This window comes from Sebastes fasciatus, chromosome 4 (genome assembly GCF_043250625.1).
Source record: "Sebastes fasciatus isolate fSebFas1 chromosome 4, fSebFas1.pri, whole genome shotgun sequence".
Taxonomy (NCBI): Eukaryota; Metazoa; Chordata; class Actinopteri; order Perciformes; family Sebastidae; genus Sebastes; species Sebastes fasciatus.
Genome location: NC_133798.1, coordinates 16,538,960 through 16,560,036, shown reverse-complemented (window position 1 = coordinate 16,560,036; position 21,077 = coordinate 16,538,960). Strand labels below are relative to the sequence as shown.

The following is a 21,077-nucleotide window of genomic DNA, read 5'->3' as shown; positions in this document are numbered from 1 at the left end:
AAGGGAGAGGGAGGAGAGGCAGGTGCAACCCAAACATCTGGTTGATGCCCGATCCCACACATTCACCCCTAAAGCCTCTCGCAGCATAAGCCCCTGCCGCCCAGGGCCAAGTCCTGTGGTTGGCAGGGGTTAGGGTGTGAATCTGGGGCTGCCAGGCACTGCCCATGTGGAAACGTGGCACACAGATGACAGGCAATGTGCTCAGACAGCTGTATAAAGGGTTTAAGCTCTTTCTTCAGCTCATCAGTCTGCTTCTGACAGCACTCAGTCCTGCAGTTTTGCAGATGAGGTAAGGGGTCCCAGCATGAAGAAAAAAAAAGGTGGCTTCAAAGCGATCACCTTCATATGCCACTCCACAAAGCACCGTAAGGTAAAGGTGAGGTCATGATACATTGGAAACATTTGGAGGCAGAGGACTTTTGCCTTAATTTAAGATCATCTACATTCTTCACAAGACTCCCCTACTTTTTCAATCACAATTTTTGCAGATTCTAAAGTAGCCATTAAAGCTGCTCCTATATCACGACCCTCAGAATCTAAATTGGTCTTAATGCAATTAATGGAATGTTCTCTATAATAATCAGAAGACGTCTCAATGACGTCCGAAGTGGAGATTAGGGATACGATTTTGCATATACATTAGGAACACAAAGACAAATGTAATTTTTTTCATAGTTAATCAATAGAATTTAATTTAACTAAAATGCACTTCTAATAGTGAGCCTCAACGTTTACAACAGCAGGACACATTCCCCCCATTTAAATCTTCAGTCTATTGATGACAAGAGCAGAGAGTGCCTAATATGTATGTGACAGATATAATTAAACAGTGAATTATGATCAAATTTTGTCACTGACAGTTCTGTCACTCACTGTAAAATAATGAACAAGTGTCCAATTCATCTCAGTTACAGATGGTCACAAAAGATTTCATCACTTAATCCACAGCTGGAGAAGATCACTAATGTGCTCTAGATTCCTTTGATACATGGGGGGAAATGAGGTTACTATCTCGTCTGATCCAAAGACGGCAGTTTACCAAAAAAGAACAACAATTCGCTTCAGGAGTTTTTCTTCAACAGATGTCTTCAAACAGAGTTTGAAAGCATATTAGTAAACCAATCCCGTGAAATGAGAGGAAGGAGAAAAATAAAAAAAAATAAACATGAATTAAATGCTGAAAAAATAATTGCAGAATACAGTTTTTTCTTGATTTAACCACGATAGTTTTTTCTTAAATAAATAACTTCTGTTTTGTAAAGACACTTTTTGAAACAGTAGACATACCCTAATTCCCAAAGTCATTGAATAAACATCACCAGCCACTGATTTGCCAAACACACGAGTCTGTTTCTCCATGTTTGAGCCACAGTTCTCACAACCAATTGTCAGTAATGTCCTGTCATTAATGTCTTTATGTAATTCCATCAGCTTTATAATGTCTCATTTTGAAAAAAAAAAAAAGCATTAGATTTGGGTCTCTTGTACATTGTCTTTTGAGCTGGCCCGGATTAACAAAGGTTCGTGCGCTGAGCTGTGTATGGAGTTGATAGTGGAGGCATGGTTGTATGCAGTCTTGTAGGTGTTATAGTGGTTGAGGTGCTCGTGCTCAAGAGGAGGCAAGGTCAGGTGGCCCTCCATGCCCGGGCCTCCCGTTACACAGTCCTCATCCACATTGATGATCTCAATGGTGCGCGTGGGTGCGTGGTGGTTCTGCTGGTGGTGCTGTTTGCGCATCTTGTAGAAGATGATCAGCATGACCGCTGCCATGAGCGTGATTGCAACAAAGCAGCCGATGATGATCTTGGTCGTCTTCATGACCTCGTCCAAGCCGTTCAGCGAGCCCTCCCCGCCCAGCTCTGTGACGGGGATTGTGTACGTCTTCTCTGTGGCGGGAGTAGTCGTCCGGACTGTGGTGGTAGTTGTAGAGGTGGGTGAAACGGTCTCCCACGTGCCAGCGGAGGGCGTGGGACCCACCTTTTGTTGCACGGCGGTGGTGAAGCCTTCGTTATGCGGCGTTTCTATGGTCTCCACCGTCACTGTGGTGAAGTAGCTGAAGCTGCTGTTCTCCGTAGAGGACACGTTGAGCATGGCAGACGCCGTCGTGTTACCTGCGGAATTACTGACCATACACGTGTATGTGCCCGTGTCCTGCATGGTAACATTGGTGAAGTTCAGAGTGCCGTCATTCAGCACGGAGATTCTGATCTTGTAAGCGCCGTGTGTCATGACGGAACCGTTGGGTGTAATCCAGCTCACCGAGGTCAAGGAGCTGGCTCTGCATTTCAACTCTGCAGCGCTTCCTTCTGTCACATTTAAGTCTGCAGGAGGCTCCACAATAACAGGAGCATAACAGTGAAAGTAGTTCTGGTCCAGCTCGCCAATGTATCGTCCCTTGTGGTGGGTTGGTGAACTGCAGCGGGCGCAGCAGCTGGTGTTTGCTGGTACCATCTCCTTAAGCCACCAGGCTAGCCAGAGGATGTCACAGTTACAATTCCACGGGTTGTGATGCAAGTGCACCCTCTCCAGGTGATGTAAAGGAGTGAAGAGATCATGGGGCAAGAGGGTAAGGTTGTTATGGGCTAGATTGAGCTCCACTAGCGACTGCAGGTCATCAAAAGAGTTCCTTTCTATGATCTGGATCTGGGCATGCATCATCCATAGCTTCTGCAAATGGATGAGCCCTTTAAAAGAGCCGGGTCGGATGACAGCCAGCTGGTTCCCCGACATCTCCAGTTCATCCAGCTTCACCAGGGGAATAAGGTTAGGAATTTCTTTCAGATTGCACATTCCCAGATTTAAGTAGCGCAGATTGCTCAGCCCTTCAAAGGCCCCCTCTGATATGTAGGAGAGCCGTTTGAGCTCCCCAAGGTCCAACCGCCGTAATGAGGGCACTCTGTTGAAAGCATAGGAGGGAATGCTCTCTATGGGGTTATTCCTCAGCCAAAGCTCCTTTAGTTTGGACAGGTACTCAAATGCCCCGTTTGGGATAGTGGTGAGGCGGTTATCAAAAAGCTCCAGGGTATTGAGGCTGGCCAGTCCATTGAAGGCCCCCAGCTCAATTTTGCGAATGTGGTTTTTGCTCAGCTGCAGGATCTCCAGATGCCTCAGGTGCTTGAAGCTGTCCACCTTTATGACCTGAATTAGATTTTCTTGCAAGTTCAGGTAGCGCGTGTTGGTAGAGATGCCGTCGGGGACATCCCGCAGGCCTCGCCGGGTGCAGATGACTTTGCTGAACTGGTTACTACAGGAGCAGACAGAGGGGCACGTCTGAGCACGTACCAGCCCTGCCACCACCAGCAGCTGGAGGGCCAGAAGCAGCACAAACAAAGGGTCGGACAAGGCCCGGTTCCACCTAGGACCTCGCATCATCTGCTGCTGCTGAGAGGAGGTCATCTTGTTTAACATTCATAATTCATTGACTGGTCTTCCACTCTTTGGAATGAGGATTTGGGCTCACTGGAATGAAATGAGAGAGAGAAGAGAGAAGAGATGCATTAGATAATTGACCCTGTTTGAGATTCTCATTATGTCACTTATAATAATTACCACTGAAATACTCAATGACAATGACAACATAGCAAATTAGAAATCCAGAAAAACTCAATTTTGAAGGTTTACACCTAAAATTATCCTTTGTTGGTTTGTGTATCTGTTGCAGCCACTAATAATCAGATCCACACACACACACACACACACACACACACACACACACACACACCCTTGCAACCTTGATAGAGTGCCTCATATCCATCTCTCTTTCTGGCTGCACTGTCCTCCATGCGCTCTCAATCTCAGTCACATAAAATAAAATCACAATGAAGCCGGCAACTTCTGTGCTGTATCTCTGCGGGAGGAGGGAAGAAAAGCAGCTCTGACTGCTGTGTTGTGTGTGATTTATATTTGAGACTCGAGAGACATAAATAATAAGGAAGCTCGCCACCCACCAGTCCTTCAATCGAGTCGAGATATCTGGAAACGTCTGATTAAACTCGCAGTTCCTCAAAGGCACGTATGTGACTGGAATTTCAAACAAGCAAGCCAACATGGTACCGGGGAATTTGTTTGCGTAACTCTTTATGTATTACGCCAAAGGAAACCGTGGAAACACAAACAACCTATTCTTTGATTAAGATGTGCTGTGTGCAAGAGAGATGACGCTGTGGCAGCTATGGAGTGTGACTAAATGACAGATGTCTATTTAATTGATTCGGTGTATGTTATGTCCCTGTTTTTCAACTGGATAATACCAGCAATTTTCATGGTTGCACAGTGAATACTGGTTGAAAAATGTGCAATTCATACAGTATAAATGACAAGCAAGACAGCAAAGAAACACTGCAACTTGTGGAAGTAAAGCTAAAAAGAAAAACTTTCACCTGGAAAGCAAAAACTTAGTCATTAACTGGAATTTAAGTTTTAAAAGTGACCTGAATACATAATAAAGATATCCATAGACTGATCGTGATGCCATAATTGAATTCATAAAGACAGCAAAGTAGTCTTTATCAGTCATAAATCATTACTAAGTGAAGTCCATACCATATTGTATATCTAAATTATTGAGCCGGTGCTTCTGATTGAATTAAAATCCCAGACGATACCTCTTTTGGCTGAGAGACATGTAGAGACAGCCAAGAAGAATTGGGAATTTATAGAGGGGTTGAAGTAGTAAATATCAAAATCTGGCCCTGCTACAGATCCATTAAGAGATAGCTACTAACATGCTAATTACATTAGCTTCAGTGTTCAGGTATGACACCCCTGCGTGACCTCATAAAGAAACTTGAAAGGTAAAGGGAGTGATTGAACTATATGTTCACCAATTTATTGTTATTAAAGACTATGGGAACATTCGAAATTCCATACAAACATGCTATTCAGAAATATTAAAAAAGTATGTGAGATTTTTTAGTGTGTCCGAAACTTTATTATGAAATCAATAGTATGCAAACTGCATACTATTTCCAGTCAAATATTACAGTATGCAACGCTGGACACTACGGCGGCAAAAATATCATGTAAAAATGCAATGGGGTAGTGACGACAACGTTCATAACATATGTTGACACATGGCTCTGTTACATCAATAACACTTACATTTAAATGTAAGTATAACATTTCACTTTGCTAGGAGTAATATATATTTTAAATGAATTCAGATTTTGATTCTCACAAATCGTTGCTTGAGGTTGGCACGGGTTACCATGGTTACATGTCTCTAACCAGCAAGGAGGCTCTAAGGAACGGACAATGTAAATTACTGCTCGGTGCGTCCGAAAAGGCACATACTACAGATTATTCACACAAAAGTATATTGAATGATAGTACACCTATTGGGTATGTACTGCATAGTATGCGTTTCTGGACGAAGCCTGTCTTATAGCTGCAGTGTTCCCTAAGTAATGCATATACAGTTATTACAGTGAATGCTGCGATGGGCATGGGAACTGTAGATCCTCTCTATTTTATGACTCAACAATGTTTTGCTTGTCGTATGGCTGCCAGAATTTATTTTGACATATTATTTTTCATCATTGTCACAGAAAGCTGGAAGTGAAAGACGGGGAAACACAGGTCGGAAGTGAGTCACGGAGCTAACACATATAAAGAGAAACATTTATAGAGCCTCTAATCTACCTGACCTGAATGTTTTTGAATGTGGGAGGAAACTGGAGCACGTTCAGAAAATCAATGTGAACATGAAGAAAAATAAAGTGAACTTCACTCACAGAAAGTGCTAGAGACCTAGACAACCTGCAGTGGACTGACAGTGATGTGTTGTTGAGCTACAAATAGCTACAGTAAATCTGTCTGACTGTCACACAAATAGGGTTTAATCTAGAAACAGAGTAATCATATGAGCTCTAAGAGGCAAGGGCTCTCTTGGGATGTGTCTGATGAATAAAGTGAAACAGCTGTCAGATTTAAATAAGATAATCAAAAATAAACATTGTTATTTATTGTCACTGAGTCAATTGTCACTGACACTGTGAGTTTAGGACAAAAATGAACAAAATTCTAAAATTAAAAAAATGGTGTATGGTATTTTAAAAAAAAGGATAAGGGTTGCTGTAAATAGATCAGAATACTTGTTCTTTTAAGCGTTGATCTTTCAAATACTGCAAATGAAGACATGCATGAACATAAGACAGCTCAAAGGTGAATTTGGAAACACTTAGAGACTGTTTAACAGTGAAATATGGCAGTCTATGACAGCTGATTTCTGAACATAATAAAATATATCAACCGCATGAATGCTGTTGTGGGATTACAATATTTTCTGCTTCTATACAGTATGTTCAACACCGTGCCTATTCTGCAACAGAAAGCTCTACACTTAGGAAAGAGCAGGCTATTACTGTAACTACTGATTAATTGGTTGATTACTGACTCCATTAATTCTTCAATTACAAAATTTAAATTCCAAGCAGCAAAAGCCTGAGGGTGGAGAAAGAATGTCTTTCCATGCAGGGGTCCAGGCAAATGTGACAGGGATCACACACCAGGCTGATAATCACATTTCTACATGGCAGCTTTAATTTGCTAGAAATTAAAATCTTGCATTAAACAATTGACTATGGTACCATCTAGGATTAATCTGTCAATTATTTTCTTGATTAATTGACAAGTTGTTTGGTCTATAAAATGTCAGAAAATTGTGAAAAATGTCAATCAGTGCTTTCCAAAGCCCAAGATGACGTCCTGAAATATCTTGATTTGTCCTCAACTCAAAGATATTCAGGTTACTGTCATACAGGAGTAAAGAAACCAGAACAATATTCACATTTAAGAAGCTGGAATCAGAGAATTTTATTTTTCTTAAAAAAATTGCTCAAACTGATTAATCAATTATCAAAATAGTTGGCAATTAATTGAATAGTTAACTAATCGATTAAAGCTGAAGTAGGCGAGATTAGAGCAAATTTGATTAAAAAAAGTATTTTTATAAAACAGTCGCTGTATCCTGACAGTAGAACATGAAACAGGTAACCTGAAAAAAATCCTGTGCCTTTGTGTCCTCTGGATCTCCTTCACTCGCGAACTCTGACCAAATGGTCAAACTAGGCCGCGCTGATCAAATACGAATCAATATTATGTTACGTTAATGCCTATTTCTCGCCTCAAATGTTTTCAGAATCATCTTGTAGTGCACGGTTTAGCTGTAAAATGAGAGAGTTTGTGATACGGCAGCCATTGTGAAATCTCTTGAAGGAACGGCAAGTTCCGGTCAGATGACCAGAGCACAGCCAATAAGAACGATCTATCTATGAAATGACCTGTGATTGGTCAAAGGCTTCCGTCACAGGCAAGATTTTTTAAAGCCTGAAAACAGAGCCACGAGGAGGTGCAGAAGTCTAGTTATCTCTCAGAAAACTTGAATTAAAATATGCTGAAAGGTTATTATGGAATTTTTGCCCAATGATGCCACAATTATACTGCCTACTGCCACTTTAATCGATTCATTGTTGCAGCTCTAGTACAATCCAGGCTACAATATGAGGTTTGTTTGCATCTTCTACTGACCTCCTCAGAAGTGAGTTATAATAAAAGAGAACACATACTTGCTTATTATTCAGACAAGTACAATGCTTTTTCAAGGTGAAATTCCATCAATAACTAACTAGAAAATATGCTGCACAGTCTGGATTTTTGATCCCTCGGATAAGGAATCCCGGTATCTTATACCACTATTTACTCATCCTCCTTTTCAAGAATTCAGACCTTGAAAAGAGATAAACAATGAATCAGCAATCCAAATGATGGCAGCAGAAAAGATGAAGTTGATTTACAAAGCAAAACAATGTGTCCTCACACTGACAATGAAAGCAGCAAAATTGGATTTACGGAGTGCAGTGAAGGAATTAGATGAAAAGAGATGAGGAAAATGAGATTAAGAAAAGAAAGCATTTTCAAACTTTTGTCCCAACAGATTATGAACTGCCAGCTGTCTCTTTGTCTGGCATGACCCAGATTAGCAGGACGGCAGACAATTGAAGAGCAAGATCTGCAACATTTCTGAATTAATTTCTGGTTTACGAAATGGAAACAGTTCACACTAAGGCCAGCCATACTAATAAACTCTGTACGTGGCTACATGCAGCTGTTTAGCAGCGTAGATGCATTACATATTTACACATGTCACATCAAAAGGTGCCATAATGTCAGTTCATAATGATCCATATAGATTATATTAATCATGACACTCATTTAGTTGGAGTTACCATACATATTACAATATGGATGCCATATTAGTACTTGACTATATGGTAGCATGGATTGCCTTCAAGTTTTCCAAAAGTTACTCTGACTTGTTATTAGTGACTAGGTTGCCAAATTCAACAACTTAAATACTGCTTCCTGAGAACATGTTATGTTATGTTTTCTATTTAAAGGGATATTTAGGGTGTTTTGAAGCAGGGTTGTATGAAGTACTTCCCATAGTCAGTGTATGACCTACAGTAGATGATGGTTTGCACGCCCACAGTTTGGAGAGGCAGGCAGGAGTTACCGCACGGAACCGAAGCAATATACTGCTTTGGACAGGGACAGCAGCAAAACCAATTTTTGCCACATAAAAGAAAAGCCACCTAAAAAAATAAATATCTGTTTAAGTGTACGCTATATTTAGAATATTTTCACTGCTTCATCTTGCCGTCAGACAGCCCTTTCCAACAGGTAACTGAACTGAAAGTGGAACTTATGTTCTCTTCAAAGCCACCAGACACTTTTTCTTTAGATGGGCCTTTCTTTTACAGTAAGTGGCTATAATACATTTTTGCTGCTGCCCCCGTCCACAGCAGTACATTGCTTTGCTACTGTGCTTTTGCATCCTCTCTGTCTCTCCAAACTGGCGGCATGCCGACCGTCATCTACTATACACTGACTATGGATTAGTAACTCATACAACCCCACTTCAAAACACCAAAACTATCCCTTTAACAGTGAGGTAAACCTGTGTGTCATCAGCATAAAAATCCATAAAAAATAGTATGAACGCATGTAAATTGAGACACAAAGACTCATAGTTTTAAAAAGAGTCTTTAAATGACCCCTCTATAAACTCACTTTCAATTGAGTGTTAGGTTATTACACAATACAATAACTGCCTACAAAAAGAATGGTTCACTTTCTTTTGGTAAATTATATGATGGTACTTAAGCAGAAGTTTATAAGAATTGTATTGTAAGAATAGTGAGGGTAGATAAACAATACCAAATCTTTGTCTCTGTTGGCAACAAAGAGCATTTTTATAATGCAGTAACAGTGCAGCCTGGTATGAATCAATTCACTGCAAAGAAAACATTAACAAATGAGCCTGTATAGAAGCATGCATGGCACATTACTCCTTACATCAGGGTGTGATTACAGCATCCAGCTCTTCACTCCTTTTCCCACAAACCCTCCCTGAGGATCTGCCATCAGACCACTTAAAGGTAACCAATGGGAATTAACTTTGCCAGCCATGGAAACAAGAGACTCATCTCCTGGCATGACACAACTAATCAATACTCGTAGTACATAAATACAATGGCTGTCTTGCTGATATTACCGAGCTATCCTTCTCATCAGGAGAATGTATACACTGAGTACAATGACCACACCTTCCAGTCTTAACACCGGCTGCATCTAACATCAAATAACACATATTTAGATTTTTCCCTGAGCAACAAAGCCTCACTTTTGATGTTCTGTAAATCATCTGAGAAATGTGTTTCGTTTAGAGAACGAATAAAAAATATAGTGTCATTTTTCATGGCAATAATGATTTTGACACTTGAACTGAACCTATTTCACAAAGTTTATTTGCATAAAATTGGCTGGTCTTATTGTCTACGATTAGACTAACTGCACTGGGAAGGACCTGTGAGTTAATCACCTAATAAATTCACAAGTAGTGGACATCTATTCAGCTTGTGTGTCTCTACACTATTTATATTCTAAATGTATATTATGCTTGTATAAATCCCATGTTTCATCATACTGTACTTGAATTTTTTTGTGGCTGAATGCACAGCTTAGAACTCCGTAGATGGACTTCAACAGTGTACCGTGCTGCACAGCAATTTCCACTGAGTACTAGTCATTTTCACGAGTACAGTAATTCTGGAGTCTGTATCGTATTTTTGCATTATAAATCAGCCAGAAAAAGGCAGAATGCATTATTTAGAGGCGCTACAGGAAATTCTTCTGGGGCTAAAGCCCCTTAAAATAGGTCTGGTGATGCCACTGCCTGGCAAAAAAAAGCCCTGAGTGATTTTCTGCTGCTCTCTTTACGTGGTCAAAATACATTTCCTATCTTCGGTCTTCACAGACACATTCATATCTTCATTTGAAAGGTGAGAAAAGTGAGAGGGGACTCGACCTGAGGCTTTCTGCGCTCACTTAATGCTTGAGTGCCCACTGATTATGAACTTTTTAGTGAGGAGCGACAGTCAGAAGATTTGGCTTTCATGCTGCATGGCATGGAGGGTGAAGAATGATGAGAGACTGTAGAGTGAGAGATGTGTGTGATAGAGCAAGGTTGGCATGTATGCTATGGAGACAGAGAGAGAGAACGAGCAAGAGAGAGAAAGAGAGAGATTAATGAGATATAAATCAAATCAGGTCACTTCTTGATAATGCCAGCAATCTTGCAACAGCTCCAAATATAAACCAGAATTCTTTATGGATTCCAGTGTGGGAGGGATACCCACCGCATGCATGCAAGCTTTTCCTTCTTTCCAGCCTCACAACATAAACATGCAGAACATACCGTGACTAGTGCACTGAATAAATTGGATGACGGTCACATGGGGATATTTTCGCGATGCAGTCATAGTTTGCATACAGTGTTTTGTCACTGTTTATCTCAACCAGTGTATTAGGAGTTCACTGGGGTGAAAACAGGACACATCTTCCCCCTTAAGCCAGCATCAGGGACTGATGTATATCTGCTGAGACAGTTGTGTTCATATTTTGACGCTTTTCAGCGAGTCACTCAGTATGACTCAACAGCTCTACTTCTATATTTGCAATTTAATATATTTTTAATGAATTTATTGTTTTGTCTTCTAGATGACACATTTTCTCCCGCCTTCTAATCTAATTGGCAATATCATCACGATCATGCATAAATGTCACAGATTGTTTGTCTTCATTAAAAGCTAAAACGGTAAGAAATATAACTTCTACGAGGCTAATAAAAGAGAGTATTTCTCTGTAATTAATTTGTCTGTATTTATGATACCGTCTCTTTTGTTTATTGGTCTTTTATTTATTTGTCTCTATGATACTTCATAATAAGTTCATTTAAAGCCTGCAACATACTGACCAGTTGTGCAAGTAATTTATTTCAAATTACCTCCTGCGGAACTCTCATTTCAGTAATTAATACACAGCGGTAAGCAACAGGAGTAGGGGGCTAGAACGAGCCTTTCTCAAGAAAAAGCATGTGTTAAGCTCTTTTCACATACACACAAACTATTAATATTTAACTAAGTGTTTCATCTGCAGAGAACCTTTTGATCCCATTCACATAGCACCAACCACCTACACACGTAAACACATCAGCAAACTTGCTTAGCAAGCTGTATATAATCTGACGATGATAACTGAATATGCACTAATTAGCCGGACTATTTACTAACAGTTATTTTGGTCAACTTTGACTGTGGTTTCCAACCAATCGATGCATAAAGCTGCATACTGGCATTACACTGCGTGTGAGTGAAGAGATATACTTGTCTTTTCCATGCCTCTTGTATATCTACATACTACTACTACATAATATATACTGTATAGTATAGGTACACAAAATGTCATATTACTGTTTGTCCATTATTCATCACAATTAACTGCAAATTAATCGCACATTTGGTATTTGTTCAAAATGTACCTTAAAGGGAGATTTGCCAAGTATTGAATACTCTTATCAACATGGGAGTGGACAAATATGATTGATGATATGATATTATTCAAATGTATGTACTCTATATATTTATTATTATAAATCAATTAACAACACAAAACAATGACAAATATTGTCCAGAAACCCTCACAGGTACTGCATTTGGTATAACAAAATGGCAAACTTAAGCACAACAGGCACAGTGTGTCAGTGTGCTGACTTGACTATGACTTGCTCCAAACTACATGTTATTATCATAAAGTGGGCATGTCTGTAAAGGGGAGACTGGTGGGTATCCATAGAACCCATTTTCATTCACATATCTTGAGGTCAGAGGTCAAGGAATCCCTTTGAAAATGGCCATGACAGCTTTTCCTCACCAAAAGTTTGGAGCGTTATTTAGCCTCCTTCGTGACAAACTAGTATGACATGGTTGGTATCAATGGATTTTATTTTTATTTTCTCTTTTTTTCACTAGCTTTAAAACTGAGCCCGCTACAATCTCCGGAATATCGGTTGCATTAAAGAAATTAGTGGCGTTAAAACGAAGTGGCATTAACGCGTTATTATCGCGTTAACTTTGACAGCCCTAATTCGTATAAATGTTTCCTCATTTACATTTAGAAAGTTCAATTTCTGATACTCCACAAATATGAAAAAAAAATATTTCAGCTTTATTAACAGCAATATTGCAACCTTTTAGAGCCATTCGTGATTATTGTTTTCTGCATTCACAAGCTGTTCGACCAGTGTGCAGCTGAGATTATCTGGCAATTTTGATGAGTTGTTCTGTTTTCTCTTTATTTTTGCACTGTCCAGTTTGTATCTGACTATTATGGTATCTGACTTTCAGTAGAGTTTCATAGTTGAATCAATGAACATACTTATTATAGACATGTCTTAACAGTGTTGTCAGAGCTCACTGTAGTATCAGTTTTTGCTACCACAACCTACTGTTAACCCTATAACTGCAAGTGTCAGTTTTGGCTTCACTGTAAAACTCAAAATATTGTTATTGTAGTCCATCACATATGCACATCAGATGTGTATCTATTTTGTACATTGCACAGTTTTATCCATGTAAGTACAATATTTGTACACTCTGTAATCCCATAACGTGTGGCTGTATGAATTATATACAGCTGTACCCTTCTTTTCCACAGCTTAAGATACAGATCAATGTACTGATTCTGAGCCACTATAAAATAAAGTGTTCAGGATTGTCGAGAGAAAAGAAAAAACTGAAAATGGTCGTACTGTAGCTCTTTTTCAGTGTCTTTTGTTTTAACTAGCCAAGTGAGACAGACAAGCCGAGTACTTTGAATTGGTGCTAACTAGCCAAGTGAGACAAACTGACAGCTGCTCCCCTGCCCACAGCCTGACATACTTCCACTCACAGCTTGTCTGTCTCATCCATAACAATATGGTAAAATGAATTTGATTCATCTAACAAACACCGATTTAACCGGCAATCAGCGCTTGGAAATGTATTAGGAAGTTACTGTACAAATGAAGCTAGAAGCTTAACCGTGTTGGGCAAATTCAACTATACCTGCGCAAATCAACAATTTTAATCCCATATGTGTGTGAATTTTCGAATGAGTCTTGATGAACTCCTTGGTCCTCCAATAACATAAATCCAGTCCACGCGCGCTTTGTATATGTATATGTACCTCTGAGGTTCTGTCCTCCAGGTGCTATGTTTGATGTAATTTGCTTCCTCTCAATTTGCATTTTGTGTGACCACAGAAGAAGCAGAAAAGGGCTTTGCCAGCTCATTAACATCAGCACACAGTCCTAATTGAAAACATATACAATGAAGGGCAAAAAAAGAAAAGAAATAGGCATTAGTAGAGGAAGACGCAAGTTAATCTAATGAGCCGCTGTGACGTCTGCTACAAGCAAGCATTTTGTCTCAGCTAGTCTGCCTGTTAAAGATTTTATGTGTCGCCAGCTAACACTATCACCTCACAGTTCTTACTCTAAAAGTATATGAACTGGCATTCAGAGACAGCCTTCAGGAAAAAAAAAAAAGTTTTAGATCAGAAGGTGACCTTTTGCCTTTATTTTCCTGTCTTTATTTTGGTGTATATAGACAGAAAGAGATAGAGGAATAAAGCAGTCAGAATTTAACTGGGAATTTTGTGGTTATATGGCATGCATTTTAACCACATGGCCACCGGACGCCTCCAAGCAGTCTTACTTTTAATTACCACTGTACTCAGACAATAAGCTCATTTTCTACAGACTGCTGTGTTTATCCAACTGTTTATTGGACTTAACTGTGTTAATTCAAAAACCTTAAATTAACTTATTTGGTTCTCAAGGGTTGAAAACACAAATCCATAAATCACTTGGAGACAAATGAGGAGGAGGGATCCATTTGGCCATTACTCAGAAACAAAAATCTTTGTGTAGTTCTACAATTCTACAATTTCATTTAGCAGACCCTTTTGTCCAAAGTGACGTACAACCATGGACCTAAATAGGAGGTAACAACGTGAGTAAGTCAAGTCTGATCGGACACAGGTGCCGACAGGCATTGCACAGGGTGTATAGAAGCAGATTTTTTTTTTTTTTGTAGTTTAGTTCTGAACCTGCGATACTCTGCAACTGTCTGTTATACTGAGAACCAAAAGTGGAAACAAGGGTCACATACTATACGGTATGAAGGGCTGAATTAGTCTGCTTCCCCTTGGAATATTAATATTACCTGAATGGACCTTTATTTGCAAGTCATTTTCACCATAACAAAAGGGGAACCCTCTTTTGCAAGCTTTGATGGTCACATGCAGCTGGGAAACTCAAATGTTTTTGTTGAACAAAATCTAAGGAACGGGAACCATTAAATTAATTAAAGATCCCCTCCAGGCATGTTTGAAGACATATTAAGATTCTGCTTGGAATAATAATTTGAGTCTGATGTGTTTTATTTTCCACAAAAACGTTTAATTACCTGGTTAAAAATTCTAAAAATCTTCTCCTTCTCCCTCAATGAAAATTCAAGAATCTATGAATATGTAAAAATTCTGCAGTTTAACTACTAGACAAAATATGTCTCATATGGAAAAGTCCAATTTTCAAGTTTCCACATTACACTTGTATAAGTTGCATACCGGATCATAGTTGGCTGCAAACTTGCCATTGGCTCTACAAGTTTTAGTTTTGAATAACAACTTTTTGCCACCTCATAAATAAAGTGTTACCCGTCAGTTTCTCTCTCCTCAAGTTCCCCCAGTGCTTCTTTATGAAACCATACAGTATGTCGCGGGTTACAATGACGCATCTTTCTCTATTTTTGAATGAGGCCATTGTTGGTGATGATGCTTTACTTGTGAGTCAACATCCCAGTATTTTCTGGAGAGGATGGTGTGTCACCAAAGTGTGATGAGGATGGTGTATCATTACTACAGGGCATCACACTTGTTATTCAGGTGTGGACCACTTCTACACAGAGACAGAGCAATTGGCCTCCCCCTCAGTCAGAAGATGACCCCCCCGAGCGACACATTTTCCTGATAAATGAGCCGCAGTAATTTCAATTGGCCTCTTCGGACAGAAGGGATCGACCAGGAGCTTGATTAGGGCCCGCTGGCATTGAAAGATACATAATGTGCATCTGCATGAGCTGGTACACACATCGGTCTACTCTCATTCCCAGGGCGTCAAATACCAGCGCTTTGTCACGCCCCGCATCGTGTGATACTGGCGCATGAGGCACCTTTTAGCATCTGTATGAGATGCACCGAGCTTTCAAGTAACTACAATGTAAACCTAATCACGTCAATATTAAACACTCAGAGAAAGTGGTTGGGGAGTGTGGTGACGTAGTTTAAAGAGCAAAAAAACACACACAGGGTGGACGTGAGGGCTGGTGGATGGGTCCAACAAACTCAGGGCTTTCATCCAGGAGACCACTGTTTGGGTCCTGTGTGAAACCAGCCTGTTGTTTGTCTTTGCATTCACAATGTTAAGTTTCACTTTCACTTTACAAACACAGTAAGCACACACACACACACACGCACACACACACACACACACTTAGATAAGTATGGAAATGCACGCATCTACCCTGTATCCTATCAAATTATGTTCCCATACAATAAACTGCATTCTCAAATAAGTACGGGTTATGGTCACAGTTTGAGTGTTAATGGTGTAAATTGAAACAAAACTAGGGATGTCCATAATTAACCGGTTAACCGTTAACCGACATTAAGCATTTAACTGATTAACGCTATCAGTTAAAACGGTTAAAAGAAATGTTTATAATTAACTCAAAAGCTGAGCGGCTCATCTCTTTAAGGAAGAAAGCTGGTCCACCTTAACAGCCCACCTTAAGAGGCACAGCCGGAGTTGCAGGATACAGGAAGTTGGCTCCGGTCTCTGGCTTGCTTGAACGGAGCGGAGGAGTTGTAGTTTCGTAGCATTTATTCACCGACAAATAAACTGTACACACACTGCTACACCTACGTTCACAGCTATAACGCCACCAACAACCTCACACTCACCGCCAACACACACACGGTTGTTGGAAACTCGCTAAAGTTACACAGACTACGTGTGCGGCAGTGAGCCTCCGGCGATGCTAGAGCTGCTAACGTAGCACAAATACACATTGTTTGTTGGCCTCTCGCTAAAGTTATGCTGGGCAGACAGAATGTCGCTACGCCGGGCAGACACACAGCTGAAAACCTGCTCAACTAAACTAAATGTGCGGTGGCGACTTTTACTGGGAAAGTGGCTGCATGTCTGCGACACTACATGCAGCATCGTAGCTGATAAGTTAACGCTCCTGAACGGGTGAACTGGAGACTCCCGTCAACGAATATCTGTGTTGCTCCTGCAGCTGGTACGAGGCACAAATCTTGTCGGTTAACGGTTAATAATTGGTTAACGAGGGTCGTTATCGGTTGAGAACATTTTTCAAAATGAGCATCCCTAAACAAAACAAAACAAAAGACGCAACAAAACTACTTAGTAAGGTTTAATGTTTTGGTTTGAAATGACTACGTTTGTTACATAAAATAAGTGAATGCTGACCTTTAGCTTCACATGGGACACAAACAGCGGTCTCCTGGGTGAAAGTCCTGTGTTTGTTGACCCATCCATCACCCCGACCTCCTTCCTATGCGGAGTTCTGCGGACTATCATTACACACTGTTACGTAAAAAAAAACATAATCCCCGGCAAAATAGGTTTCCCTCGAAACGTAATTTACAATGTAGTTTTGTTGTATGGGAACGTAATTTTTGGTCAAAATACATAAATGCAAAAGTTCACACATACATAGAGTATAGCACAAGTATCCACAGAAGAACAACCATGGGGACTATTATGATAACTGATAAAAATGATTGTGATTTTAATCTGCTTTATTCCTTCCTGCCCAGTATTTCGATTCTCAATATTCCTGAAGGAAAAACAGGATTTGTACCAACTGCACAGATTTTCAGCAGAAGGTGTTTATCCATGTGAGAATGTGTCTGTGGTGTGTGCTTTTAGCATGTGAAAATCTTTACAAGCTGTGTACGTGACAGCCTTTTTGTTTCACAGTGAGCAGCGTGTTGACGGTGGGGGCTTGCGGGTGACGAGAGGTATTGATAAAATCATGCTTCACCCTGTGAGCATTTCAGAGAGGCTGTGTGGGCAGAAAATGGCCGCTAACTACTACTCTTCAGGGACGTGGGATAAAGGAGTCTGTCTGTTATACTGCTGTCGCTCCGTTGTCCGGTTGCGGTCAGGGTTAGCGTGCGTCAGTTCGAGTGTGACCGAGTCGTCAGAGGTCGTTTTGAGGCCACGAACCTGGACATCCAGACAGTGCAGTCTGTGATTGAGCCTGGAGCTTGAGAGAACACGTGAGATAAGAGGGAGATAGAGATGATATCTACAAACCCGAGGCAAAACCGGAGGCTACAGTGTAATATTATAAAGTGTAATATAATAACATCTGTAAGATTGAATACGTGAATTATTTTCATCGGGATATAATTCTTGTACACTTATAATCCTTTTGTATACTTACAAACACTACACTGCTCTCCTTCTCTGCCCATATGACTGATTTGAACTTCTGTTTAGCGTTGACATGTTCAAGGACACATGCTTGTAATGTCTCCTTGATTGATGTGTCGGTATACATGTAACATCAGTTGGTATGAAGGTCAGCTGCTAACGTAATGTTGGCTAAACAACTGTAAGATGAAAAATAAGTGTGGTAACAATAACCATTGTTATAATGGTAACAATGAGAGTGGGGGGACCTCTGGTGGTTTGGAAACACGTCATTACAATACATAATTCTTTCTAACAAATTGATCTCTATCACCCATCTTGATTTACCTGAATATAAATGGATGCTTGAGGGGGAAACTATTATTTCATGAGATAAGAAATACATACTGTATGTGTGTGTGTGTGTGTATGTGTGTGTATGTGTCACTAAAAATGCCAACAAATAGATTGTGTGCCTATTCAGGGTTTAGGAAGTTTATACTTAGTATTTTGTCATGCTGGAAGATTGTAGGATTTGTATCAAAATTGCAGTTAACAGTGGAAGACTAAGAACCCTTGTTTAGTTCACAATAACACCACTGTTGTTTCTCTTATTGATTAGATACACCCAAGAAAGAACAGACACCTGGCAACTCCTCAGCTCTGAATTTCGGATCTCAGTTTTTGCTGCCGTTAAAATGTTTCTGACCAGTCAAACGATTGCATTTCTTTTATGACTTCAACATACCACCTACATTTGTATTAAATTAACTTTATATTTTGATATATTCTGACACAAAAAGATTGGGATAATACTTGACAGTATATTAATGAAACGATAAATGAGTTAAACGGAAGAGTGTCCTCGCTCTTTCATACCAGGCCCTATTTGTTAACCTTCTCCCTTTACAAAAATCTGCTTCATATTCATACACACACTCTATCCTAGTTTGGAGATGCTCACAACCACATTTCAAAGGCTAATTCACAGATTGAATAGGGGGAGAGAAGGGAAAGTGACGGTCATTTCACTTAATGACATTATAACTTTCTGCAGTTGTAAAGAATTGTAGGATATTACATTACAAAACAAAGGTTATGATTTTCTAACCCTAGTTCTATAAGAATAGGTGGAGCCCTCTAATGGACTCTATGGGTAATACTCTCCTCCAATCACAAGCATGCATTCGCCCACATTCGCCAATCAGGACGTGCCTACCTGAATACTTGCTGACCCCACAGGCAGCACTGCTGTCTGCTATCCTTCATTCTCCTCAGCGAGCGGCGTAGGAGCATCAGGGCCCCCTTGGTAAAGGGCTACGCCTGTGCTTATAGAACTAGGGTTACAATATCGTAACCTTTGTTCTTTGTTCGTAACTCACACAGGCTCCTCCCTCTTCTGGATTCTATGGGTACAGTGGTTGGAGCCCGATGAAGGCACGCCCTGCCGCAACATAACATCAACCCAACCGCACTGATACTGATCACCTAGAGGTTAGTCGCTGCGGCCCACATCCTTCTTTATAACCTAGGCTGCTACAGCATAGGGGGCCCAAGCCAACACAGTTAGTACGCAATTGAACTGAGTAGAGCCATGGCATAACCCTGCATGGACCAAAAAGATAAGCAGTAGACACACTGCACACCACATTCAGTGGGCAAATCGGCGTGTGCTGCCTTTACATACTGTTGGGTCCGCACGTATTCGAGTAGGCATGTCCTGATTGGCGGGCTACAGGTATGCAAATTTTCAGTGGGCGAATACTTGCTTTGGATTGGAGGAGAGTATTACCCATAGAGTCCAGTATAGGGCGAAGCCTGTGTGAGTTAGAACCATAGACTGTATATAAATATGGACGACATGACAGCTCCCAAAAAGTGAAGCCAAAACTTCTTGATCGCTCCCTGGTGGCTGGCTGCAGTATAGGTCATAAATCCCGCCTCATCCATGTTAGCGGATGGTACATGGACCAAACTAAAAAAGTCAAAGTAATCGTCAAATACATTTTTCCCAAAGTTGGTTTCTGACATTTTAGGTAGTTCTTATCATGCCGTATGTATTTTCAAGTGTTAATTTTTCCGATAAGTTTGGTTTTAATTGATGTTTTTTGATGCTATAAAGAGGGGGTGAGACATCATGATTGACAGCCGTGATTCTTTAATCACTAACAAGCTCCGGCTGTGCTCGGCTCGTGATTGGCTCGGATGGGTGTGTTGGCGGGACCTCGATACCGTGGCTCCACCTCCAGATCACTACAGTGCAGACTCTGGCTCCAAATGACGTCAAAATCTCAAGATGGCAGCTCCCGTATCCGTGATATTTGGGCTTCACTTCTGTACAGTGGGAGGAAGTGAAGACGCGTCGTCCATTTTCTAATTGAATGATGCCAATATTAAAGCTAAGAACAGTGAAGCTCAGACTAAGAATTGTAAAATAATAGTTGTGATAGTCCTGTGAATCATGATGTTTTTTCATTCAATAACATGTGAATACACACGCTTGGGAACAACAACAAATGTGACATTTTTAGAGGAAATAAGAAACACGTGAATTGATTCAACTGCACCAATTCAATATAATTTCCATGAAGAAACACAATCTCCCGCCCTACTGCGACAGATATAAAGGGTGGATAAAATAAGAGAAACACCACATGAAAAGGATCTTTGAAGTAAGTGAATCACAAAAACAACTACTCATGCAAGTCATATCAAATAAGATGAATGCCATCAAGCTTTTAAAGAGGTCTGACAATCATCACTTGGATATGCAAGTTTCCACAGCAACGTGACTAAACTGAGAGACCATGAAAGAGGCCAGACAGTAAGTGCCTGATTCGCTTCTGCATCGGCTGTAAAAACTCCAGAGTGATTTACTATGGCAGGGATAACAGACGCAGAAATTATGACAACATATGGCCAACACAGACAAACAGCATCATCAGCCTAGAGGAACAGTGGTTGCAAGTAAATGCTCCCAGACACTGCGACAGTAGTTCACACCGAAAGTGGAGCAGACGTGCAGTGGAAGTTACATGCATGCAGCAGGGTTGTTCACACCAGAGGCGTATTTCTGTGTGCAGTCCAAAAGCACCTCTTTGTAAAAAAAAAAAAAGACAAAAAAAAACTGCCTGGCACAAAGGTGAAATGTCTTGTGAAAATAGACTTCTGACAGTGAGAGCAGAGGTACCAG

The 21,077-nt window shown here is 40.4% G+C and overlaps 1 protein-coding gene across 6 annotated transcripts in view; it reads right to left on the bottom strand.

Moving 5' to 3' along the window:
• Positions 1 to 290: 290 nt before the first annotated feature.
• Positions 291 to 21,077, bottom strand: part of lrrc4ca (leucine rich repeat containing 4C, genome duplicate a) — a 192,501-nt gene continuing 171,714 nt past the window's right edge. For all 6 annotated transcript variants that reach the window (XM_074632285.1, XM_074632288.1, XM_074632286.1 and 3 more), the window contains one exon: positions 291 to 3,459. In XM_074632285.1, coding sequence (XP_074488386.1) covers positions 1,468 to 3,408 — 1,941 coding nt within the window. In that variant the 5' untranslated portion in view covers positions 3,409 to 3,459 and the 3' untranslated portion in view covers positions 291 to 1,467. The remainder of the gene's footprint in view (positions 3,460 to 21,077) is intronic.